The 26,287-nt window shown below is 55.4% G+C and overlaps 1 protein-coding gene across 13 annotated transcripts in view; it reads right to left on the bottom strand.

Moving 5' to 3' along the window:
- The window catches only part of NPHP4 (nephrocystin 4), a 143,358-nt gene that overhangs the window by 975 nt on the left and 116,096 nt on the right, over positions 1-26,287 (bottom strand). For 7 of the 13 annotated variants that reach the window (XM_033228611.1, XM_033228614.1, XM_033228613.1 and 4 more), the window contains 12 exons: positions 23,063-23,243; positions 17,057-17,182; positions 14,204-14,409; positions 11,662-11,888; positions 11,260-11,446; positions 9,514-9,597; positions 3,949-4,105; positions 3,248-3,333; positions 2,578-2,663; positions 1,307-1,478; positions 552-731; positions 90-233 (listed from right to left, as the gene is read on the bottom strand). In XM_033228611.1, coding sequence (XP_033084502.1) covers positions 90-233; positions 552-731; positions 1,307-1,478; positions 2,578-2,663; positions 3,248-3,333; positions 3,949-4,105; positions 9,514-9,597; positions 11,260-11,446; positions 11,662-11,888; positions 14,204-14,409; positions 17,057-17,182; positions 23,063-23,243 — 1,836 coding nt within the window. Of the gene's footprint in view, positions 1-89; positions 234-551; positions 732-1,306; positions 1,479-2,057; positions 2,172-2,577; positions 2,664-3,247; positions 3,334-3,895; positions 4,106-9,513; positions 9,598-11,259; positions 11,447-11,661; positions 11,889-14,203; positions 14,410-17,056; positions 17,183-23,062; positions 23,244-26,287 lie in introns of those variants that run through there. The other 6 variants (XR_004441133.1, XR_004441135.1, XM_033228615.1 and 3 more) reach the window with 6 other exon arrangements.

Genomic DNA, 26,287 nt, shown 5'->3' with positions numbered 1-26,287 from the left:
GGAGGAACTCACTCCTAAATGCAGCCTAACTGCCCTCCATTCAGGTTCCCAAGGCTCCCCTGGGAGTCCCACGCACAGCCCCACCACACCTGGAAGGAGTCCTCCCTGAACCGCAGCAGCTCCGGGTGGTCGCTGTGCAGGTGGAACGTCCTCCGGGAGGGGTAGGGGTTGGTGTAGGTGATCCTCTTGTTGACACCCTTCCCTTCGCCCACAGCCAACGTGATCTCAAAGGCCTGTGGAGGGAGGGGACAGGGAGACACTGTGGTCACTCGCGGGTACAGCCACCGGCCCTTCCTCCAAGTATCCCCTAAGTCTACTGTGCACCGTGCATGGCCCCAGACACTGGAGACCCCCCCAGAGATCAGACAGACACTCTCTGGAGCTTCCACCCGGGAGACAGACAGCACAGGAGCAAACACGCGCACACCCAGCCCTGCTGGGTGAGAACCCTGTACCCAGGTGGCCCGAGTCACAGGGCCAAAGTGGGGGTCCTGTAGTGCCCCGGTATTGAGCCCCCATCCCCTCAGCCTGTGCCTGCCACACATACAGACCTTAGAGATGAGCGGCTGGCGGCAGGAGAGGCACACGAGCCAGGAGGCCACCAGCTGGTGGCAATCCACGTCCACTAGGTTGAGGTGGACAAAGCGGCTGCCAGCCCTGAGAGGCCTCACACCAACATGCAGGTCCTGCACCCCACGAGGCGGCAACACGAAGACACCTTTGGGGTCCGTCTTCAAGAGCAAGAGAGGCGGGTCAGGGCAGAGCCTCTCACGGTGTGCAAGCAAGGGGCTCCTGGCCAATTAGCCAGGGGAGCCCAAGGTCATGGGTGGTTCAGGGGCAGTCGAATCTGAGGCCACAACCAACCCTGACATCACTGTGGCTGTGACTTGGGTCTGCACCTGGCAAGTCCCTCCTCCTACATGGTGATTACTCCCTAAGTGCTGCCTCCACAGAAAGAGAACTGAAGCCATCCTGGGGCTTAAAACCCTGGCCAGCTGGTGGCACCAGGGGCTGCCCTCCCACCCCATCTAACTGTGGCTTCACTAACGCCAGGGCTCCTATCACCGTTTACCTAACAGGAATTCTGAACACTGGCCTTTGGGGTTGGTGTGTACGTCAATCGCCCCACAATGGCACATCTAACGAAAGGCGACTGCCAGGAAGCCTCTGGTAACAGAGTCTGAGCACTGGAGGTGCTGGAAAAGCTGCCGTCAGGGCCACCCACTGTGCTCCAGCTGAATGCCCACTGCCCGTCTCCAGGCTGGGGTTGGAGAGAGACTCAGAACAGCCCCCGGAGAGGCCGTACCTTCAGCTCCTGGGGGTGCGAAGTGAAAGCTCTCACTTTCCTCACTGTCTGCGTCCCCCGAAGGACAAGGGACAGGCGGGTCAGCTGGCCTGCGACGCAGGAGACATCCACGCGCTGCAGGGAGTGGAGGTGGACCTGCCACGTCTGTGTGGGTGTCGCCAGCCAGCGATCCCTGCAGTGGGACGGGAGCCATCTGCACTTGTCCCGGAAGACTCAGCACCAGCCCGCGAGAGGCCAACAAGGGCTGCCAGGAGTGTGGGCAGACAGAAGGCCACGCAGAGAAAGCCCCAGAGGACCAGGCCCCAGGAGGCAGAGCTGGGGCCTGGTGGCTCCGCCTCAGCTGCCCCCCTCCCACCCAGAGCAGAGGCTCCCAGGGCACAGCAGGGCTGACCGATGGCCCCACTTGTCTGCACCCAGGATGCCACCTGGCACGAGGGTGCTTAGGAACCACATGTCAAACAAATGACAAGGCACGCTTTCGCCAAACACACATCCTGGACAAGTGTCCACCCCCAACAGGGTTCTGAGGCAAAGCCAAGAGCAGCGCCACTCAGGAGCCAGGGTGGGGCTGGAGGTCATGCCGGCCTGAGCAAGGAAGCTCCTGTTAGCATTTCAGGGCCAAGAGCTGCTGCTTCATAGTAAAATGGGGCTGGATGAGGCATCTTCATGGGCTCACGAGGAAGCCACGCTGAGACGTGGTCACATGGCCCCTCACCCTCTGGTGGGCACTCCGTGCAGGTAAGCCCCTGATCTGTCCTCAGAAGCACTGCAGGAAATCTCCCAGCTCACAGCAGTTTGAAAGGATTCTCACAGGACTTGGGGATCTGACTTAGGAGGGGAGGGGAAAGGGACCGGGTCATTTAGCCTGGAGGAGAGGGACTGGCAATTCCGCCACAGTCCTCCCTCTCCGCAGGAGGGACCACAGCTTCATTCATGCTGTTCGGCCTAGGGACTTAGCAAGAAAAAGGTAACAGGGGCTTCTGGGTGGCCCTTGGCACTATCTGGAGACAGAGGCTGACTCGTGTCCTTCCTTGGTGGGCACAGGCTGCGTCCCAAGTCACTCAGGCTGCAGGTGCCCCTCCAGGATGCCTTCCCCAGGCCCCTGCTGGCCCTGGAACTCACAGCAGAATCCCGCCTCACAAAGTGAAGGCCCAACAGCTCCCCCAAGTTTAGAAAGGGGCCAAGCCCACTTTCAATCCACCAGTAGCCCCAGGCCTGCCTCCTCCTCTCCTCTGCCACTGCCCCTGGGTCCCCGAAGGCTGTGCACTTACGAGTAAATGATGACAAAGAAGTCTTTGATCTCTGGGCTCGGACCACTAGCTACCTTCAGAAACACGTCCCGTGGCTCTCCCGGGCCCTGCCAACCAGATGTGCAGCAAATCAGGGCACACCGCCCACTGCCCAGCTCTGCCAACCCCAGTCTGGCCCCTAAATCCGTGTGACTAGTGCACGCAGAGAGTGAGGACCAGCCCCTCCCAGAACAAATCTGTTCATGTTCTATACCAGTCAGAATTCACTATTCTGTTCACTGTCAAAGACAAAATCATTAGCTTCCTGATTTTACAAGGATCTCAATAATTAGATTCTACAGGAGATTTTATCCAGTTTCCTAACTGGTCATAACACAATTATTGCCTTATCCTTTACACAATGGTAATTAATATGTGCCTTAATTACCATTCACTTTATTCACTTTGCTTCATGCCTTTTTAAAATTTAAATTCAGATGATCAAGGAGCTGATCTGCTGGTAGAAAAAATAAAAACACGCTCATAAAGCTCTCATAAAGATGTCAAAATAGCCCTTTAGTACCTTGGAAAAGAAACCACTTAGTGGAAAACCTAAAACCAAGAGGCTCCCAGGAGACCCCGCAGGGAAGACGATGGGGGCGCAGACTCGCTGGGAAGGATCTGCCTGAGCCGGGGCCACAACACAACCTACCACATTCTGGGTCTCACAGATGACATTCGGGTCGCTGCAACGAACATGGACCGGGGGGTCCTCACCAAGCGTTCCCACCGGAGCACCTGGAGCAGGGGAAATGTCAAAAAGAGTCCTCCACATTTCCGGCCTGTGTGGAGACGGCCCCACACGTTACATACTATAGGACGGGACAGGCTCATCACAGGTGCTCAGCAAGACACCTGCTGGGGAACTGGGCGCTGCCACCTTTCCCAGGACAGCATCCGAGCACTGTGTTCCCTGCGCGGACACCGCCCGTCCAGCCCACTGCCGCTTTGCTGCAGCCACCTCCGCAGGGAATAATCGAGGGGCCACAAAAAGGAAAGCACAGCTCCCTAGAGCAGGGAAGCCTGCACTCTGCTGTAAGGGGCGCCAACCGGAAACGCGGGCCATCAGGTGAGGAGGCAGGTGTTCCTCCAGGCACACCTGGACCTGGGCTGCAGAGCTGGGATTTTTTAGAAAAGCGGACTCACCCAGCAAATGCGCACCTAGTCATCTCAGAGGTGGCAAGAGGGACACCATCTCAAACCATAAAGGGAGAGAAAATTCCCCAGGCCCCACGTGCTGCTCTAACAGCACCAGGGCATGAAGCCATGAGGCCATCTGTCACCCTCAGGAGGTGCCTACTTCCAACAGGTGAGCCTGCAACATGTGGGCCGCAGGGTCAGTGCAGGACCTGCCTGGAAGCGTGTGCCAGGGCGGCAGGCGGATGGCCTTCTTCAGAAAGGAGAGCTCCGGGTGATAGAAACGGAAGACCTGGTCCACCACATGGGGCTGCAGCTCCACAGTCAGGCAGAGCACGGCGATAGGCTTGCCACCACTCGCTCGGAACAAGACCTGTGAGGAGGCCACGCTGAGCGTTGGGACGGGCACAAGACTCGTGAGCAGCTTCTCGTCCCTCCTTAGACAGCACAGGTATCTCCACTGTCGCCACGACCCACTCACCCTCCACTGCCATGATGGGGGAAGGTTGGGCATCGTCAAAGACAGGGACTGAGTCTGCAGCAGCAGATCCCTACCCAGAAGGGACCGCTAAGCAAGGTCTGGCTTGGCACCCAGCACAGGGCACCCGAGCAGCCACGCTGCTGTTATTTCTCTCCAGTACGGCACACTTCTTAAACGCCAGTGGAGAAGGTCTGCAGTCCTAAGTCAAAACTACTCCCGCCATGATTCCACCTCCCAACACCCCGCGTGCAGGTGAGCAAGTCAGGCCAGGAGGTCCTGGGGTGGGTGGTGGTGGGGCCAAGTTGGTGGCCAAACACGTCAGCACAAGCTCTTTGATTTCAGATGTCAAAAACAGGCTGTGCCTATACCAAAGGGGTTAGAAATAGAAACTTCCCTGGTTTCAAAAGAGCTACTCATTAAAAACCATATTGTCTAAAGAGGTATTAATTTCGACAACTGATAAAAAGGCTGTATTTGTTTCAAGATATACACACACACAGAGACATGTACTCACACACATGCATGCACTCACACATGCACTCACACATGCACATATATGCACGCACATATGCACACACGCATGCGCCCACACATACATCCACCCACATATGCACCCACATGCACACCCACATGCATGCACCCACATGTGCCCACATGCACACACGCATGCATGCACCCACGCACACACATGCACACACATGCATGCACCCACACATGTGCCCACATGCACACACACATGCATGCACCCACACATGCATACATGCACACATGCATGCACCCACACGTGCCCACATGCACACACACATGCATGCACCCACACATGCATACATGCACACACATGCATGCACCCACACATGTGCCCGCGCACACGCATGCACAAATGCACACACGTGCACACATGCACAAACACATCCACCCACACATGCATGCACCCACACATGTAGACATACATGCACACACACAGGTGTATCCACACACATGCACACACACATGCACACACCACCCACACATGCGTGCACACACACACATGCACACACTTCACACCTGCACACATCAAGAAGGAGACAGTGGGGCAGATCAGGAATGAAAAGATCCTTCCCAATATATCTTGCTTAATAGTTTGATTTTTGATTTAAAGGTTTTTAATTCTGAAAACTAAAATAAATAGAAGTATCAATGTATTAAAAATAAACAAATCTAACCTTCTATCAAGTTGGTGCTGTAACTACCCAGAGAAGAATTCTTTAAGGAAATTTAAATCACAGGATACAAAGGACCTAAGGACAAATGCACCTTCAGACATCTTGCACTGACAGATAGTGTCTATCCCCGGTTGGTACTGATGTTTTGAAATATACACATACACAAAGATGGCCAGTGTGGCCAGTGGTATCGTAGCCAAAGGGATTTGGCCAGTGTGGTCAGCAGATTGGTTAGATACAGAGGAAATTAGGCAAATAACTAAATATAGTGAACCAAATGGGAGCCAGGTTTCTCACGAGCAGAAATGGGAATTACAAACATGGAAAGAAGAAACCCGTGATGTTGAACTGGTGTTGGAAGAACTCCTGCAAATTCATAGTCTTTAGCACACTAGAAACAGTAGTCTATGCACATACACACACACACACATGCACACACACATCTATACATTGTATATGCATGATATGCACATATGTATATGTATCTGTATATACAGGCATACACCTCTTAGGTCTCTCTGCTGACAGGGACTAGCAGCAGTGACATCCCAGTAGCACTGAGTACATCTAGCACTCAAATCTTGGTTTCTAAATGTCATTCTCCAACCAAAAGAACCTTAGTTAAATGGCTGACATTCCTGAAATGCAAGCTGAGCCTGGGGCATCCTGCTGTGCTGGGCAGTAAGGAAAGACTCAAAGGAGGACAGGGGTGAATCAACAGGACACAGGAGCTGGCCTGAAGGGGCTGCCCTCCTTAGTCAGGGACAACATGGATACGAGCAACAAAATAAACAGTAACAAAATGAATAAAATAGAAATTCATTGTTCATAAGGATATAAAAAGTAAATACGTGAATGGGGTGAAGGCACAGCTCTACCTTACTTAAAATACCAGTAATCGACAGAGAAGGAATGATGGAATTGGAAAATCCACAGCAGGCAAGCATCCCATTAACTACCAACTCGGGGTGGTCATCAGTGCACACTGAGACCTAGTGCGTAAAAGTCTGATGAAGAAGAGGGTATTTGAATGGCCTCAGTATCTCCCAACAAGATACTTACTCATGACTTTCTGATGACTAGACACAAATATTTCTTTTTTTTTTTTTTTTTTTTTGAGACGGAGTCTCGCTCTGTAGCTTGGGCTGGAGTGCAGTGGCCGGATCTCAGCTCACTGCAAGCTCCGCCTCCCGGGTTTACGCCATTCTCCTGCCTCAGCCTCCCGAGTAGCTGGGACTACAGGTGCCCGCCACCTCGCCCGGCTAGTTTTTTTTGTATTTTTTAGTAGAGACAGGGTTTCACCATGTTAGCCAGGATGGTCTCGAGCTCTTGACCTCGTGATCCACCCGTCTCGGCCTCCCAAAGTGCTGGGATTAGAGGCTTGAGCCACCGCGCCCGGCCACAAATATTTCTTAATTGATATTACAGGAAAAAAGCATGGCAGATGCCATTTTAACTGAATGGAAACAGTAACATCGCCAGTAACAGGACAAAGCAACATGGTGTCCCTCACAGTATGATGCTCGGAGAGGACACAGCAAATGTCTGTGGAGTCCCTGTCCCAAGTGCATCACCTGGGTCTAACTGAACCCAGGTCTAACCGAACCGAGGCCTAACCGAACCCGGGTCTAACCAAACCTGGGTCTAACCGAAACCAACACCAGACCAGCCCCACTGGGCACACCCTGCAGCATAACTGCCTATGCCCTTCAGAACAGCCAGAGCCACGCCAGAGGAACTCCATGGGCAGCGGGCTGCGGGGGCCACTGGGTGGGCAGTCTATCAAGCACTGGGACATCTGCGAATGTGAACGGGGCCTGTGATGACAGAAGAGGAGTGTCTAATTTTCATGGCTCTGCCTTGGCTGTAGAGGACAGTGGCCTTATTTTCAAGACAACCCAGCTCGAAGTGTCATGGAGTAAAGGGTATTACCTGATAATTTATTCTCAAATTGTTCAAGAAAAATGCATAAACAGAGAATAGTGAGGCAACCATGGCAAAGGTCAGTGATCGGGAAGGCTGGGAAAACCCCATGTGGGGACTCCGCACTCTTCCTGTAACTTTTCCCTAAGTTCTTCGTTATTTCAAAATAACTACTTTTTATAACAACAACAACAAAAAGGCACAGGAGTTAACCTGAAGAGGATGGCAGTGGCCAGAGAGAGGGCAGTTCCAGCATCTAAGAGGGAAGCCTCCATGGGATGAGACGTACAAATATAAAGCCCAGGTGTCCATCACGAGACACCACAAACACGGACTGTCTCTGGAGGGTGCTAGGACACAGCTCACTTATTTGAAAATTGATAAATAAAGGGAATGATTCTAACATTCATCCTCACTTTCAAATACAAAGTAGATTTTAGGGTAACCAAACCACTGATGGGGAAAGTTCTTGTTTGTAGGAAAATCACAGGAAGAATGGCAGGACTGCAATTTCACCTTGGATGGAACATGTGTGGGGCAGGAGCCTCAGCTGGATGCGAACGAGGGAGAAGCGGGTGACAGCAACAGGCCATCAGCACCTGAGCACGGTGACAGCCAGCATGGCCTCTGTGGGTGGCCTTCGTGGACGATGTGACCTGCCCACTGAGCAACTCCAGAGGCGGCGCACCCCAGGCCAGCGGGTCCCAACCCAAACACACCAGCTGTAGAAAGGCCCGTGCTTAGAGCCCCAGCAGACGATGCTGAGATCCGCGTTGACGGGGGCAGCGATGACAGCATGTAGTCATGATAAAAAGAAAAGTCCTCATCGGTCCGAGATACACACTGCAGTAATTATGGGTAAACTAACACAATGCCTAGGATTTCCCTTCGAACTCCAAATTCATGTGAAGAGATCATATTTTTGACATAAAGATTATTTTAAGGTGAAAACACCTGAAATCTTTATCTGAACTTCCCTTATCTGACTAGTGCACAGCCTCCTGAAAATGCAGCTGCCATTAACCCCCTATGTGAAAGTGAAAGCATCCTGCAAATTCCAGGAAGGTCACAGACTGCCCATGCCTACAGCACAAAGAGACAACAGAATGTCCCTGCCTTCCCATGGAGGCCGTGGCCCTCGCCCCCTTCGTGCTACATTGGAACACAAACCTCGACCTCTGGGCATTCGGCAAGCTACTCACTTCCCAATGCCGTCACGGGCTCACAATGGTAAGGCGCATCTTTCCTCCCATCCCTCTGTCTATTGTCATCCACCTGCAGGCCTTGCCATTCAGACCTAAGCTAGCAGAGGAAAACCTTCCTCCCAACAGTTCTGGCAACAGGATGTAATGGCTGGGACTTCCCACACATGTAAGGAAAAGGTATTAACCTAGAGTACTCAATAAAGAACAGATGTATTCCTTAGATCAAGGCAAAGCTGTGGCTGCATTTAAATAAAATAAAGCAAGTTTTCACTGGTGATGGGGCCTGGTGGACACACAGGGCCAGGCTGCAACCACAGTGAGACCCGGGCCACAGGGACCCCACAGCCTCAGGCCGGGACTGCGCTGAACTCTGAATTCTGTCCTCCAGGCAAGGTGTAGGAAAGACCAAAGCTTTTCCATTTTGTTTTTCACTTCCCAACTACAAAAGGCATGTTTCTATCGAATAAAGAAAAACCTTCAGAAACTGCCATAAAGCAGCAGTGTCTCAAGCTCCTCCTGCGAATGTCTCAGCCAGCTACTGAGAAGCAGGTGCCTTACTACACGGCCTTCACTTAGCAAGGGATATAACCAAGGTCTAAGTCTTATTTCCAGAAAGAACCACACCACACATTCACACACCAGGGAATGCTGTGTGTGAGGCTCACAGAGTGGCCACAGGCTGTGGCAGCCACCATGGGAACCGCGGCTTCACACCCGGAGAGCCCTGGCTGTGAGAAGGCGGCCACCGAGGAGGCATTTCCCACCAGACACCAAGCAGGCTGTGCCAGCGCCCAGATGGAGCTGCCCTGCCCAGTGAGGACATGGAGAAGGCCATTCCCAGGCCCATACCACCCCTGCCCTGACCTGGCCCCAGCCCTCCCCTCCAGGAGGGGAGAGAAGGACACAAGGCTCAGGCCCTGGGAATACCCTGGAAGCCCCGAGATCAGTCTGTCCTCTGTTGCCCCTTTACCTTGGCATGTTTAGTGGGCACTGCACTGGACTTCCAAGGTGACACGGCGTCCGTGCCCTTCTCGTTGCTCAACCCAGAAGAGGCCTGCAGGAACCAATCAGCACAAGCAGGTCAGGGAGTGACACCATTAGGTGACCAGCACCTGTGCTTAGAGACACCACTGCCACCCAGCTGGGAGCCACCAGCCTCCTCTCACACTGACTCTCCGGGCAGCAACCATCACCAACCGGCCTCACTGTGCCAGAGAAGGCTGAGGCTGCCAGGAGCAAAGGAACAGCAGATCCCAGGTGGAAACCCAGCCCTGCCTGAAGCCAAAGGCCTGAGGTCCCACCTGCTGTCCTCACAGCCTGTCCCAAGAGCCAGCATGGAACCCTGCGAATGAGCCTCTAGGGACATCTCAAGTCCACCTTAAGCGATGACCATCACTCTAGAGAGCTGACCCCAAAAGGTCAAAAGCTGAAACACACACTGCATGCCCATGCCTGCCTCACATACCCGGGCATGGCACACCCCTGCAGGCACGCCTCACACACCACCCCTGCACACAACCGCATGCCTGCACACACACACCCCCACACGCACCACCCCTGCACGCCTGCCTCACACACCCGGGCATGGCACACCCCTGCAGGCACGCCTCACACACCACCCCTGCACACAACCGCATGCCTGCACACACACACACCCCCACGCACCACCCCTGCACACAACCGCATGCCTGCACACGCACACCCCCCCACACGCACCACTCCTGCACACAACCGCATGCCTGCACACACACACACCCCCACACGCACCACTCCTGCACACAACCGCATGCCTGCACACACACACACCCCACACGCACCACTCCTGCACGCGTGCCTCATACACCCGGGCATGACACACCCCTGCAGGCACGCCTCACACACCACCCCTGCACACAACTGCATGCCTGCGCACACATACACACACCCACACGCACCACTCCTGCACGCCTGCCTCATACACCCAGGCATGGCACACCCCTGCAGGCACGCCTCACACACCACCCCTGCACACAACCGCATGCCTGCGCACACACAGAACCCCACACGCACCACTCCTGCACACAACCACGTCTGCACACACACACAGACCCCCACACGCACCACTCCTGCACGCGTGCCTCACACACCACCCCTGCACACAACCGCATGCCTGCACACACACACAGACCCCCACACGCACCACTCCTGCACGCGTGCCTCATACACCCCGCATACATGCCTCCTGCACACATGCCTCACATATCCCCCCTGCACACATACCTCTTGCAAATACACCTGTTGCACGCATGCTCCCTGCACCCATGCTCCCCGCACCCATGCTCCCCACACACATGCCAGCAAAGCTGCATCTTGCATAGAGCAGCCAGTGCTGCAGTCGGAAGGGACCAAACAACATGAACTGGAAAGAAGATGCTAGAAAATGTCAATCCCTTAGATTCACTGGGCTTTAAGAAGCCCTAACAACCAACCCAGTAAAGAAAATTAGGAGGAGATGGTCCAGCCCGACACCCATCAGGCTGGAAAAGAGAAGCGGCTGGTTGCCACTCTCAGTGTACATGCCAGGGCTCTTATTGAGCACAAAGGGGAGTGGATGGCAGCCCGAAGGCTAGTCCATCTGCCACAGGCACGGGAGGGACACTGGTGGAGACTGGAAGCATTCTCAATTTCCCACTGTCGTCAGCCAAATGCAACTTCCTTGTGTGCCTGACACCCGCACCTGCACCATGGCCAGCTGCCCAGCAGAGAAGCTCTGGAACTTGAAGGGGATGTGGGCGGTCTCGTGGGGGCGCAGGTAGAGCTGGGGGGCCAGGCTGCCGCGAAGGTGGAACATGTCCTCCTCCACCGGTGTGTGCAGGCCAGCAGCACCCTTGAAGTCCCTCCACTCCTGACTGTCCACGATGACACTGGGGAAGGCAGTGTCCAGGCGTCAGGACAGTTCTTCCCAGGAAGGCCCACGGGAGGCTGCGTCCCACCCACCAAGAGCAGTGCTCAGAGGAGTGGGAGAGAGGAGCCGAATCGCCTCGACTCTCGGGCAGAATTCAAGCCAGCTCAGCAGGGGAGCCGGCTGCACCCGACACAGATCTGGGCTGGGGCAGGATGGGCGTTGCTGAGACCTCACCTGAGCTCAGGGTTGTCGATCTCCACGGTCACCGTGTGCTGTGTGTTGTGGGGGTTCTTAAGCACAAACTCGAAGAACTCGGCGACCCCCAGTGTGGCGTGGAGCGTGTGCTCCGTGGTGATGGCCAGGCTCAGCAGGCTGGCGATGCTCTCGGCCTTCGTGCGCTCCCGGTAGGCAGCGATGACCTGCAGGTCCCGCAAGTGCTGTGTGCGGACGCTCTGCTGGGCCTGCGGACAAGAGGACATGGGCGGACAGGGTCCCAGGCACACTCTCCTCCACGAGGGGCTATTGCTGGCCGCCCACCACCCGTGATCTCAGAACAGGACATTTCTCCACCAGCATCGCCGCCACCACCCGCTTCCTTGACCATGTAGTCTGGGTGGAACTGGCCAGCCCCACCCAGGCGTGGATCTCAGGCAATGCTGGACAGAGATCTGCTGGCTGTGTCCCCGACATGGAGGTCCACACAGCACCCTTGCCTGCTCCTGAGAGACTCTTCACAGCCGCAAGCCTGGCCCCCCGCACAGTGGAGAATTAGGAACAGTGGTTTCAAACAAGAGAAAAGAATGGCCTCAAAACTATGGTGACAGGCCTCACCAGCCAGGTCCCCAACACAATGTCAGGAGCCCTGTCTGGGCCCAGAGTCCACAGGAGAGGACATGCCCCCGGCCTGCAGAGTCTCGGTCACACCGGGTCAGAGTCCGGGCAAGCAGCACGCTGCCTCAGCAAGGCTCAGCCACCCCCTTGCTCTGACGCCCCAGGGACTCAAGGGGCTTAGCCAGCGCACAGGGGTTCTACAGGTTGGAGACTGGCTTGTTTTTCTTGTGGGCCTTACAAGAAAAAGTGAGGCCCTCTAGAGGCTGCCTTGCAAGATCTCAGGCCTGGAAGGGGCCACCCCCATGCCGGGGAGTCAGCCAGCCTAAGTTACTCCAAGAAGCTGCTGTGGCCGGGCGCTGGGAACCTTCTAACAGAGGAGGCTGAGGCGTCAGAGAGATGGACTGACTTGAATGCTTTCAGGATTTAACTCAAAAGGTGAGGACAAAATTTGATTTCTGACTCAAATGACTTTGGACATTCACTTTCCAACCTCCAAAGCTTTGGCTTTTCCTTTGCCAGGGGGATTGGAGCTGGGCCTTTCACACTTGGGGCCTCCATCAGAATTTATCATCAGAGCTTTTCAGGAGTTGAACCTCTGACAGGCTGTGCTGGACAATGGGGCCAGACATGAGTTAGGATGAGAAACAGGGCTAGGGCTGAGAGCGGCTCCTCACTTCCAAGCTCATGCTGACAGAGCTAAGGTTATCCAGGCTGGGGGCCTCCAGAGGCCACAGCTTCAAGCCCTGCCAGTTGGGATGAGGCAGGAAGGGAGAGAGGGAGGTGGGGTGGGTGTTCTGAGGCCTGGGAGGAGGCCCAGCCATACCCTGGCCCTACCCCTGGCCTCCCTCTAGTCCCTCCCTCCTCCCTGACCACTGAGCCCACCAGTCCTGCAGGCTCAGCCCAGGCCTCCCCACCCCATGTCCTCTCACTATGCCTGTTCCTCACCCCATCAGACTGAACTGAGCCTAGGTAGGGACCGAGGCGTCTGCATCCACCTTTGAGCACCAAGGCCTCACTGGCGGGGAGGCTGAGTGACGGCCGTGCTGAGTTTACCGTCAGGAGAAGTGACACCTCTGTTCAGACCCCGGCCTCCCTGCATGCAAAGGGGAGTCTCAGGAGACCTTTCTCGAGGCTCCTGTGGTTCCCGACTTCTATGTACCCAGGAGGTACAACCATTCTCACCTCCCATTTCTTAGTTGCAAAATATTAATAGTTCTATTTAGATTTTCAGCCAAAAAGGGGCATTTTTCTTTTCTTTTCTTTTCTTTTTGAGACGGAGTCTCGCTCTGTCTCCCGGGCTGGAGTGCAGTGGCTGGATCTCAGCTCACTGCAAGCTCTGCCTCCCGGGTTTACGCCATTCTCCTGCCTCAGCCTCCAGAGTAGCTGGGACTACAGGCGCCCACCACCTCGCCCGGCTAGTTTTTTTTTTGTATTTTTAGTAGAGACGGGGTTTCACTGTGTTCGCCAGGATGGTCTCGATCTCCTGACCTCGTGATCCACCCGTCTTGGCCTCCCAAAGTGCTGGGATTACAGGCTTGAGCCACCGCGCCCGGCCAAAAAGGGGAATTTCTCTAGCCAGAATGATTACACTGATAACCCAGGGTATGTCAGCTGTTCACGGCTCTGGTCCCCAGACCCGGGGGAGCCTCAGACTCACAGGCAAAGCTTTCTTCAAATCCAGGCTCCGGCAGTCCTGCCCAAACCAATCTGCCCAAGTCAGAATCTCCAGGGCTAACGCCCAGGAAATGGCTTTTAGTAAAAGCTCTCCAGATAATTCTCACTTAAAGATTTCCCCCAGTGGCTGAAAAAGTCCGATTTCTTATATTCTGTCCCTAGGACTCGGGAGGAAGGTAAGAGAGAATCATGTGGGAGGCAGGGAGAGATGTGTACAGTGACTCGGTCTGCATGGAGACCATGGGACAGTGACAGCTGAACAAACCCTCACCAACACGCTCGTCCCGCGCCGGCCCAACTCTCCCCCGGCCTCCTGCAGGCGCACAGACTTCATCCGCTCCAGTTTACGCCTGCGGGTGGCATCCGACTCGCGGCCGATGTCCCGGGGCCCCGTGCCCTGCCGGGCATGGGTCAGCAGCATGGCGGCCAGCTCACTGTCCACGTCCGCCAGCTTCTGCGCTTGCACCACGTGTTTTCCTGAGAAAGGGTCAGAGGGGGAGTCGGGTGGACGTGCAGTGTCTGCCTTCCAGGAGCAGACATGGGGGCAGGCCTCCCAGGACTACCTGTCCAGGGAGGGAGCTCAAGAGCGCAGCTCATGCTTTTTGTAGCTCCAATCTGCAGAGTTCTGAGATCCAGATAAAGATGATAACTTTATACCCTGGTTTCCACAGCATTCCCTCCTTTCCTCAGCCTCCAAATTAAAAGCAGTTCTGACTCTGGTCCTTAGATCCAACACTATCAACACAGCACCAGGGGGTTTTCCAGGGGAAGATGGCCATGTTCCAGAAGCCCACGCTCTCGGGATCTTAAAGGGCCCACTAATGCCTTCACCCAAGGCTGCCAGCCTCAGTCCCTCGGATCAGGAACGGGGGTAAGGGGTTGTCCCCTTGGCAGGAGGCCTTCAGCTAGCAGGTAGTGAGGGATGAAGCTCAGAGCAGGCCTGGCCCCCAAGTTCCTCCTCTCAACTCCGCCCTGGCTGCCCCTGGACTGCCTGGCCCCCAGGACAGCCCGCCTCCTTTGGGGTGGCCCTACTCAAACCAGGGACATACAATGACTCATTTAGCAAACCAACAGAAGCTGAAAAGGGTCAAGCACTGGTAGGCAAAGGCTCAGCCACTACTGGATGGGCCAGGCCCTTCCTTCTGACACAGAGCCGGAGCTTAGGGTGTCGGGTGGGACTGTGCTAGGTGACCATGTGGCCATGCCACAGGCTGACACATGAGACTCCCAGACAATCGCTCAGCCCGGCACAGGCAGGGCAGCTGAGGGGCGCCCCAGCTTAGGGCCTGGGTCCTTCCTCACTCTCTGGCACCAACAGAAACTTCCCACAGGAAACCAACGCCAGCCTGAGCTCTCCCCGCCTGGTTCCACTTGTATGGGGCGTTGGCACCCCTGCAGAAGCCTCCACACAGTGGGCAGCCATGTGACCCCGACTCCTCACAAGGAAACAGGTGCCACTGTCAGGTCCCCCACCACCATTCAATTTTAAAGGCAGTGAACTGCTTTGCAGATGCCCCGAGTGGCTCTCAGGCATAGGCTCGGTCTGAGCTACCTGCAGCCACAGCCGTGAGTGGAGGGACCTGGGGCCTGGGCAGGTGGGGGTTTATCATGAGCTCAAGTTTTCACATTGCATCACCCCAACAAATACCTCTCGTGGTCCCAGTGAAACAAGAAATGAAGTTACAGAGTGACCATGAGACTGCACTTGGGGTGAGGCACGAAGCACTGAGAACCTTCTTAAAACTTCGTGCAACTTGCTAATTGCAGAACCTCGCCCCATGGGTGAGACATGTGCATTTAAGGAATACCTCCTATGCCGGTTCTGAGCAAAACAGGGTCTGGAGGATCACTGACCTCAGGGCCTCTGACTGTCTCAGCAAGTCCTGGGTTCCTGCTCCCTGACAACTGAGCCCTCGACCGGCTGCACCTGGAGGCAGGGTTTTATCAATAACCTCAGCCGGGCTCCTAGAGCTCAGGGACTTCTCTCTATGGAGCTGCTTCTCCATCATACTCTAGGTGGTCTGCAGGACCAGCTGAGGATGAAGGGCACTGACCCCCGGGCAGGGAATCCAGATTCTAAGCCAAGTTCACCCCTTAGCCATGGCACTGGCCAAGTCACCTGACCTCTCTTCGTCTCAGTTTCTTCAAAATTACAATGAGGAAGCTGGCCCAGAACACTCTACCCTGCCTGGATCATGAATCTCTCTGAGCCCCTCATGTCTGCTCCCAGGGAGAACGTACAAGTTGACCCAGAGTTCCTGGAAGCATTGCAGGATGAAACTCAACGGCCCCTCCCACCTCTAACAAGCCACAGTTCCAAGGCCCAGCAACACACGAAAGCGCACGGCAGCTTTGAATTCACACAAGATGATCTGCAACCTCTGGAAAAAATGCTCCTTAAAGAGCACTTCCCACTTGTAATTCAAATGACAAGTACTTTATATTCAGGTCTGTGAGGCCTTAAATTTTAAGGGGAGAGAACAACTTCAGAGCCTCCCTGCTGTGAAACACATTTTCAGCTAACCCAGGTCTTTCTCTCTCAAAACGAGGTCTTTCCCAAGCTCCATAATTGGCTTCTCTCTTCTGTTCACAACATGGGGGACCTCAGCTTGTTTTGAAAATCAGTCTATGTTCATCCTGACCTTCTCTCCATTTCTCCTTCCCTTGCAGATGAGCAGCCAACCAGACACAAATGCCCCTGGCAGGGTTCCCACTTCTCCAAACAGCACAGTCGCCTGCAGAGCCCAGCCTAGAGCACTAGGGTGTGATCAATGTGGTGGCTTGGTGGGGTCTGCAGGTCCACAGGGGCATCCAGCCAGCGGACCAAGCTGCACATGGACAGCGCAGTCCTGCCCTAGACGCAGAGGGGCGTTAAGAGCATCATGAATGGTGCACATGCACAGGCGCGCGTGCACGCACACACACACACGCAGCCTTCCACCTCTCACATGCCACTCACAACCCACCTGCATATCGACAGCACAGTGCCATCCTAGATGCAGAGGGGCATTGACAGCACCACGAATGGTGCGCGCGCGCGCACACACACACACACACACAGTCTTCCATCTCCCAGCCACCACTCATGACCCACCCGCACATGGGTCCAACAGTGTCAACTCACGCCTTGAGCTTCCACCTGTGAGGAGGCTGCCTCCAGAGAAGCGGCTGGCTCCATCATTTGAGATGACCCGAGATCTGGACAGCGGCAATGTGCTACAACCTCTCACTTTCTGTTCACACAGGTGACCTAAATGAAAAACATCCCAAAATAAGCCACTAACCCCAAATGAGAATCTGATGAAACAGATCAACCCACCACACAAGCAGTTCTGGCTTTCAAATGGCCCATCTACACCCTGGCATGCTAAGGCCCCACCGCCTCTGTTTTGAATGTTTTGCAATTGAGAGACAGGTGGGAGCTCGTTCTGCTGTGAACTTTCAGCTGGGTCTTCATTCTCCTGCCATGTCAGCAACAGCCACCATTTCCTGGTGATGAACGAGAGCATGTGGCACTCAGTTAGCTGCACATGGATTCTTACTTCTGGATCTCTGGGTCGCAAGGTGGGCTGCCTCACAAACTGTAACCTCAGCCTCTTGATGGCCACATTGTTCAAGGAGAGTCCTGTGTACATTTACACGTGCAAATGTCTGACTCCACACACACCCAGGGTGAAAGAGTCCCCACAAACTGAAGCCTTCACCAGAGCTGTGTTCGTAACAGAAGCCTTTGGTGAGCAAGCAGTGTGGCCTGTGGCTGGACCAAGCGTGTCTTGTGGCTGGCGGGTGTGGCGCCCTGCGAACTTGCAAACGTGAGTATCCTAGGGAAAGCCTGCTTGCCCACGGCACACTCTCCTGCGAGGATGGGACCCACAACCTCAGTGTGGCCTTTACCTCCCCAAGGGGTGAGGCAGGGCACCGCCAACGAAGCTGTGTCCCAAAATGAAGCACCCAGGGTGCGCGCAAAATGCTTGTGTCGTCAATCTCCTTAATTCCAGCAAGGCAGTGTTGAGTGTCCTCGGGCCTGGGATGTCCTCACCATTTTCCTGGGAGCTGTTAAAAGCGGGAACCCCTTCCCCGGGCTGCCTGCCTCTCTGCATCCCTTCGCTTCTGCCCACCCTCAGCCCCAGGGGAGGGAGGGGCTTCCACACTGGCTAGGTCCCTCCTCAGCCTTGGCAGATTCACCTGCTGCGTCAGGTTCCCTCCCCACTTGCCTGTCAGGAGCTGCTGTTTCCAAGGACAAGCCCAGTGCTGGGAGCATGCCCACGTGCAGGCGCCTGCCGAGGTGCCACATCCTCCGTCCAACCCAGGTTCACCCAGTGACAAAACCAGAGCTGACGGAGGTGTCTCTCTAGAATGGTTCTGAGCTGAGGCTGGAAAGGGAGCGCCCGTCCTCCCAAGGGAGCCAGGCAGGTCTCCGAGCTGCTCCACCCGAGTCCAGCCCCTCCACACCCCAGCGAACAGCGCCTGGATTCTGGAAAGGATCCAAAAGCCAGATACTGAATCGCAGATGGTGACACCAAACACATTGGCGGGACAGCAGACCGGCCCCCAAAAAGGGCTGTTGAGGGCAAAGGCCCCGATGTGGTGGTGAGAGAGGTTAGATTTAGAAATCACAGACAGCCTGGAGTCAATCTCTAGAAAACTTCTAGAAGAGCTTCACTTCACAGATGGATGGAAAGCTGGCGACACAGCAGCAAACAGTCCCTGCTGCCCTCAAAGAACTCACATTCTCCCAATTCTTAAGCTCCTTTGGTCATCTTGAATTCTCTCTCTGGATCTCAGTCCAAGCCGGACTGGCCTTTCTGCCACCTCCTGCAGGCTGGAGATGTTCTTGGTCATCTGTCCCTGCTTCAGTCTTCATAAGTTCTTTCAAAACTGAAGCTCCGAAAGCAACTGTGGCAAAGGCACTGGCGCGTTGGCCGCCTCCTCCCATCTGTGCACAAGCACAAATGCAGAATTCCCCGGCTCAGCGCCGTCCCTGGAGGCAGCTTGAAAGTTCACTGGGCAGCAAACGTGGGGTCAAGCTGCCTGCTCACCTGTGCTGAGAATTCGGCTCTCAAGGCCAGGTTCTGATGGCCACGCTCACAGCCATCACCACGAAGGATGGGAAGGCTGACTGCCTCCTCCCACGCCCCAGCTGGCAACCAGAAAGGCCGGTGGCGCACTTACCCAGCCATCTCTTTCCAGGAGAATTTCATTCTTTCCGATGTCCCAGTAGCTGACATCCCCTGCCTCCTGTTCTTTCTCCTTGACCCCAACGTCAGCACCGTGCTGTGCAGCAGGACAGTCGTGTTGACCTCCCCCTAGGCCCAGGTCCCTGCTACATCCCTACAAAGATGCAGCCTCCACTTCCCCCCCAGGCCCTGCACTGTGCTTCCACCTTTGTGCTACCAACTGACTCCCAGCACCTACAGCGTCCACTCAGTCCTCACTCCAAGTCAGCTTCCTGAGAACGAGCACCTAGAACAAGGGCTATTTTGGTCTTCTCCCTGTTGCTCTTAGACCCTCCCTCCTGTGCTAGCCTGCCATGGCCACCTCTGCTCCCACAAGCTTTGCAGGGGTCTCCAGCTTCCCCTCAAGTTAAAGCCCGTCCCCTCCCGGTGGAGGCTGCAGAGCCTCTGCCCAAACACCCTCCTCTCGCCTGCCAGGAATCCGTTTTTGGCCCTAACAACTCACGGTCACAGGATCAAGATCCCCATCCCCAAGAAAGGAACTCAGATCAGTGCTCCTTCACATGAACAGATGTTCATGCCCCATAGGCTGTATCTCCTGAAGCCCAAGGAGAGCAGGGCTCCAGATGAGAAGGGCGCTCAGGCTTCTTATCAACGCTTTCATCAATCTCTGCACCACAGTGCCAGGTTCAAGGGCAAACACTACCACAAAGAAGCCATGATCAGGGTCCTCAAAGACCTCCCAGATTCATGTGGGAAAACGGCAGACAAACAAGCAGGCTGGGGCAGGGAAAGGAGAGCAGCCTGAACCAGCCCAGCATGCCTGTGCCAGGGCCAGAGCTGGGGTCACCGGCGGCACGGACGTTCACGCTTCAGGCCATGCTGCCCTCCACATGACAGGGAGAAAGTGCCACTGATGTCCACGCTCCGGGCCGCGCTGCCCTCCACATGACGGGGAGAAAGTGCCACTGATGCTCACGCTCCGGGCCGCGCTGCCCTCCACATGACGGGGAGAAAGTGCCACTGATGCTCACGCTCTGGGCCACGCTGCCCTCCACATGACGGGGAGAAAGTGCCACCGGCCCCAAAGCCTCAGTTTCCCACTCACAAGCTCAGCGTCCTCCCGGCTTCTTGCTGCATGTATGTGTCTTCCCACGGGAATTCATGGCAGGGGCAGCAGCTCATGGGCTGGCGGTCCTGGCAAGCTCTCTGTCACATCCTGAGGACCTGCTCCAAGAAGGAGGGGCCTCCCAGCACCTCTGTTCACTGTGGGCTGCAGTGGGTTCACCCCACACCAGGGGCAGCCCAGAAGGCTCCACAGCTTTCTTGACCACCTTCATCTGCTAGCGAGTGGTTCCCTGAATGGCAGACGAGAAGGCCTCTGGTCCACCCACATCTGACTGGAGAGGGCACTGGGCTATTTTAAGCCTGAACTATGCACCACCCCGAGAAGTACTAAGAGATCAAGGAAAGTGTTACAAGGCCGAGCTGGGTCCAGACAGCTCCCGGGGCAGGCAATCAGCATTCCTGGAGCTCGGGCTCGCAGGACACCTAATGATGACAATGGCTGCAGAGAGTGGGACCAGCAGGACACGGAACCCTGCTGGGCTTCATGAGCATTTCCTCTTACTAAATTTATACTTAGAGCACATGGGAAAATAAACCAGGTAAGCTGAATTTACACTTGCACGCTCACTGAAGAAGGGCACAAGCGGCAAAGGGACTGCATTTCATCAGGGCACAACTTGGATATCAGATTAGTGCAGGGTTTCTTCCCTTTCCATGAGACAGGTCACGCCTGCACCAACACGTCTGCTACGGGGCAGGAGTTCCCTGCACACATCCAGGGCTCCCGACGCAGCCCTGCAGCTGCAGCAAAGCCCACCACTGCCAACCGTGTGACCCCACAGCCTGGCCGTCTGTCAGAGTCCATCACCACCCGGTTCTCCTAGGATATCCCATGAGAACACAGATGCTTGGCCTGTGAGGCCATCTCTCCAGACGCCGGCCTCCCCCAGGAAGGGCCACAGAACACAAGTAACACCCAAGCTCCCAGCCAAACCCCTGTGCTACTCCACAACCAAGGTCACTGGGATCAAAGAAAGCAATCTGGTGCTTGCAGTCCCTGGATGACAAAAGCTGACCAAAAGACAGTGCGAAAGAGGCTGCCAAGGAAGTCAGCAGGCCTGCGTGGAGCAGTCACCAAGCACGAGGGCAGTCCTCTCCCCATCATCAGAGTCCCAGGGCCCTGGGTCCAGCTGGCAGACGACCGTGTCCCCAGCCATGGCACAGGCTTCCTTGCACAGCCTCAGACAGGAACACGCACTGTGAACGTAGCCGGCCCAGAGTAGAATCCAGGCTGAGGCCGAGGCTCAGGCTCCATCCCGCTCGGTCACCCTGCAGGCTTCCACGTCCAGCACCCACGCTGCTGGCAGAGAGAAGCCTACTGTACCACAGAATAGCCAGTTTTATGAAGAAAGAAAAGCCGTAACACTTTTTTTCCCCAAAAAATGCAGAATTGACGGAGGAGAGCCAGGCTCGCTGCACTGACGCGCAGAGTGCTGAGGGTGGCATTTGTCCTTTGTGAAGACCTCTCCCTCTCCCGTAGGCGCTGGAGTCTCCCGGGCTGGCTATCTCAGCCTTCCCTTCCCATGAGCTTATCTCTCTCTTGCAGGCAAAGTATGAAAATGACAATTGGAGATAACATATAATGGAGGCAATCTTTCTTCTGAAGATAAGATTTTAAAACCTGGAGTCACTGCACATTTGTGAGCTGGAGAATTAAATGTAAAAACAACCAGCGCGGTCTCGGAGAACACTCCTTGCAACTCCCTTAGTTGCATGGGCCTTTGAATAATGCCTGCTCCTCACGTGTGGCTCATTTATTTCTCCAGAACCTAATTGAGTTTTGCTGTGTCCATATTGTCTATTTTCCAGGCCACCTCGGATCTGCATTCATAAACAGGCAGGCAGAGCCTCCAAGCCGACTTAACGGCTGTGCACTCGAGCCCCTCCGCCGGGCCTCCCCAGCCTGCGTGCTGCCAGTGCCGGGTGGATGTGGCCCATGGGGCTCTGGGGTTTACAATCAGGCTGGGTTCTGAGGAGTGGAGTGGAAAATTCCCTAATAAAATAGCAGAGAAGTCTGAATCTCATGCGGACAGACACAGCTTCGGAAACACCACACAGCTTAGTTTTGTTGTGCTTTCAATTCTGCCTTGAAAAATCCCAAACGTTCCAGAGGACCCTCGGGAGGTTCAGTGAGCTTGTCACCGGCCCTGCAGGGTCCCACATCGGTCCTCTGCCCTGAGATGCACACAGGCAGGCACCCAGCCTTGTGTCCCTCGACGTCCCATCAGCAGCCCCTGTCCCAGCAGAGGCCTCAGTCAAAGCCCCTGGAACGTCTCGGGGGGACCCTCCTGAGCCACCCAACCCACGTGTCCCACCCGCCACAGTCCTGGACATGGAGTGAAGTCCAGGGCTTCGCTCCGTCCCTCTAACGAGCAATCGTGGGGCACCATTCTCTATCAAGCCATGGTGCTGGGCCAAGAAGAAGTGCGCCTCTCCATTCTCCTCCTCCCGGGCTGCAGGGAAGTTAGGAACATTTCCCTTGTCTGTCCTCCATCATGAGACACAGGGAAGTCTCTCCCGAAACCCGATCACTGTATTTGAGGACTGTCCTGGAGATCCTCCAGGGATGGCACCAAACAACAAAATGCAGGAGAGCCCGATGACTGATGACCTCTAACCCCGATGAGAAATTCAGAATGCAAACAACTGGTTCCAGGACAGACTCAGCAGCTAAGGACACAGGCTCCATGGCTAAGCTGGTGAGAATTCTGCCGGTTTCTTCCTGGGCCCGTGAAGCCCATGATGTGGCCCCTGCCCGAGGGAGCCCACACTCTACCAGAGGGGTTGGGCAGCTGCTGGAGAAACGGTACAAGGCTGGGGACTCTTACCCACGTTGGCCAAGGTCAGGTGCAGCCGGCCCTTCACCACCGAGTGGACACCGATGGGCTTGACGCGGCCAAACCCCAGCACGTCTCCACTCACCACCATGGTGTCCTGCTCGTATTCGGTTGCCACAACCTCAAGCTCATGGGAGGCCTGCACAGCTGGCCGGCCTTGGCGGAGGAGATGCTGCAGAGGAGAAAAGCGCGCTCAGAGGCTGGAGCCGGCCCTGAGGACTGGAAACCCACCAGGAAAAGCCACTGTGGGCGGGAGGGAGTGTCCATACCAGGACAAGACCCTGCACCACATTGGGGGGTGAGGGGGCGGCGAGCCAGGGGCCAACGTCTTAAAGCAAGAGTCCTTATTACTGGGGTCTTTTTCACAAAGTCTTAAGTAAAGTATGACTGGATTTACCCACTGAATAAACACCACTGGGCCCTGTGAAGGCATAAGTGGGTCTGGCAGCTGCCCTGGAGGACCCTCCCCTCCACAAGAACCAAGAGCAGGAAAGAGAGCAGCCAAGCAACACAAAGGCCTGTGAGCCAAGCGTGTCTGGGACAGCGAGGAATCCAGGATGGAAACCTGAACCAGACTCCAGGAGGAAGACAGGCCATGCACAGAGCGGGCAGGGGAGGCAGGCAGGCCAAGGGCACAGGGCACAGGGTATGATGCCTTCCCCATCTCCCTGGGCCAGGGAGCATGGCTGGGGTAGGGGCCTATGGGGCCCAGGAGGGGACCGTGGGGCATGAGGGGCCCGCCGGGAGCCCTGGGCTGGGGTTTGGCCCGGATCTGCATGCCAGGCCAAAGTTGCTCAGGGCAGGGTGGGAGCAGGAAGCCTCAGACCCAGCAGTGCCTCAGCAGGACTTTCCTGACCATGGGCTCCTCTGCTGATCAGATTCGACGGCTCAGTACTCTGCCTGAACACCAATGCTGTGAGGCGTGTGGGGGATGACAACGGCCTCACAGCTGCAACCCAGGCGTGGCCGGGACACTCTTCCCCATGTGCCGTCTCTGCTCTGGTGCTTCCTCTCACATAAGCAGCAGTGTGGGAGCAGATGAGGTTCTGGATTTTGTAATTCTCCAATTTCTACAGCAACAAAAGTATCTGTCTCTGGGAGTGAGACGCCAGACCTGACCCTTCCCTTGTGGGTCTGGGGTCTTCTGGTCGCCACAGACCCTGCTTGCTTTGCCACATTCGTCTACACTGCATACGATCACTGCATAGACATCGATGATTCCGGAAACTCAGTCACTGGGAGACTGAGCAGATATGAGAAGTCTCCTCTGGAGAACAGCCAATAAATACAAGAAACCATGTCAGTCTCTCCAGGAGGCAAGGAAACGCAAATGGAAACAAGGCACCATTTTCCTCCCAAATCACTATCGAAATGGCCAATGGCGACTGGTTTAAAGGCTGACGCCCTGTGAAGCCAAGGGCAGGGGATGCAGTGCCCTCTGTCTTCAGGAAGTGCACATCTGGCTCTGCACACCTGCGACCCTCATGTTGGCGCCGTCAGAATTCTACTTCCGGGAACGTGTCACTGGGGAGAAGAGGATGGTAAAGAGCACAAGCTCCAGAGACAGAATGAGGCTAAGACTCCGTCCTGATTATCACCAGTGTGGTCCTGGGCCTCTGTTTTCTCCACCAGAAACAAGGATAAAAACAGAACTGCCCCAGGGCTGGGCTGGCGGTCACACTGAAGGCAGCACAGGAGCTGTCTGTGCCTGGAGGAAACTCTTCTCATCACCGTAGCAACGTGTTACGGCCAGCATCCCCAGGAAATCAGCTAAAGATGGGGCTAACATTGAGCTTCAAGAAGTCCACAGCAGTGATTAGCAGAAGGAAAAGCCACCGTAGCGACTCGCAACAGGAAAAGCTCAAACAAGATGAAAGCTGGCCCCACCTGCAGAAAGTAAGTCCACCAAAGGCTAACCAGAGCATCCTAACTCTCCCGGGATCTGGAGTCAAGAGGATTCTCTCTGATCATCTCAGTTTTCATGTTTTCTACCTAAGTTTTAAAGTTACAAGATTCTATTTTAGAAAAGTGAAGCTTTATATGTAATTGGTTCAAGTCTATGTCAACAAGCGTGATGGCACTTTTTTAAGGGGCTCTTTGTGTAGGAGGAGATCCAATGGCTTCCGTCTCCATGTGGGACAGCAAAGAGGGGGCACAAGGTTTGGCTGGGCATGACAGGGGAGCCACTGCCGCCCCACACGTGCCCAGCGAGGCCCGGCTCTGCCTCCCACACCACCTGCCTCCTTCACTCCTCCCCACCATGCAGCGCCTGCTGGGGTTGAGGCCTGCGCCAGAGATGCTGCGGTGTCAACACCCAGTCCTGCCTTGGGGACATCAAAGCCAGCATGGGAGACAGACAAGCAAGGGCCACGATGACCCTGTGGGGCCCAGGCCATGACCCTGACAGGAATAGAGGCCCAGGGTGAGGCATGAGAAGAGCAGCCAAGCCCTGCGGAGTCCCTGCCACCTGCAGACCCCACCCTGAACGTTCTGTGCACCGCCCACCACCCTGGGATGGGCATCCCCCTCCTCTAGAAGTCACAGGGAGGGGGATGAAGCCTGGATCAGTCGGTCAGACACAGCGAGCCAAGAGCAGACCAGAGGAAGAGCAGCTGGAAAAACTGCCAGACCCCCACATCCCCCCAACCCGAGAGCACAGTGCGGCTGAAGCAGCACAGGAGTCGTGCTTTTCAGGGGTCAGCAACTGCTGGAGAGGATGAGGCTATAAGACAGGAAGCCCTGGGGGTTCAGCAGTGTCAGGAATCCAGGGGGAAAGCAGCTATGTGGCACTCAAGAAAAGTGGGGAAATCTCAGAGACTCAGGGCCTGCAAAAATGATGACACATCCTCTCCCAGCTCCGCCCCATGGCCTGAGAGGAGAAGTCTCAGGACACCATGGAAGTGTGTGAAACTGACCCCAGGCCTTGGCCCAAGAGTTGCTATGGGGTCCCCTTCATACATTGGAGAAGGCTTGGGAAGAATCCCAGGGAGGACGAGTAAAAGAATCCATGGATTAAGGTTTTAGTATACAAGGAGAATGGAAAACGACAATTAGTAAAAGAGATTCTAATTTTCATTAGAATGAGAAAAGCACGACGCATGTCACTGACCTTAGGAATCAGGTCACACTGCACGCCCCAGTCATTCGCGTATCCATTCATTCATCCTCAACCCACCTCGGATGCACCTGCCCTCACCCCATTCACCACGTGGAAGG

This window comes from Trachypithecus francoisi, unplaced genomic scaffold (assembly GCF_009764315.1).
Source record: "Trachypithecus francoisi isolate TF-2019V2 unplaced genomic scaffold, Tfra_2.0 Lachesis_group12, whole genome shotgun sequence".
In the NCBI taxonomy this organism is placed as follows: domain Eukaryota; kingdom Metazoa; phylum Chordata; class Mammalia; order Primates; family Cercopithecidae; genus Trachypithecus; species Trachypithecus francoisi.
Note: the sequence above shows the minus strand (reverse complement) of the source record. Positions and strands in the feature narration are given on the sequence as shown.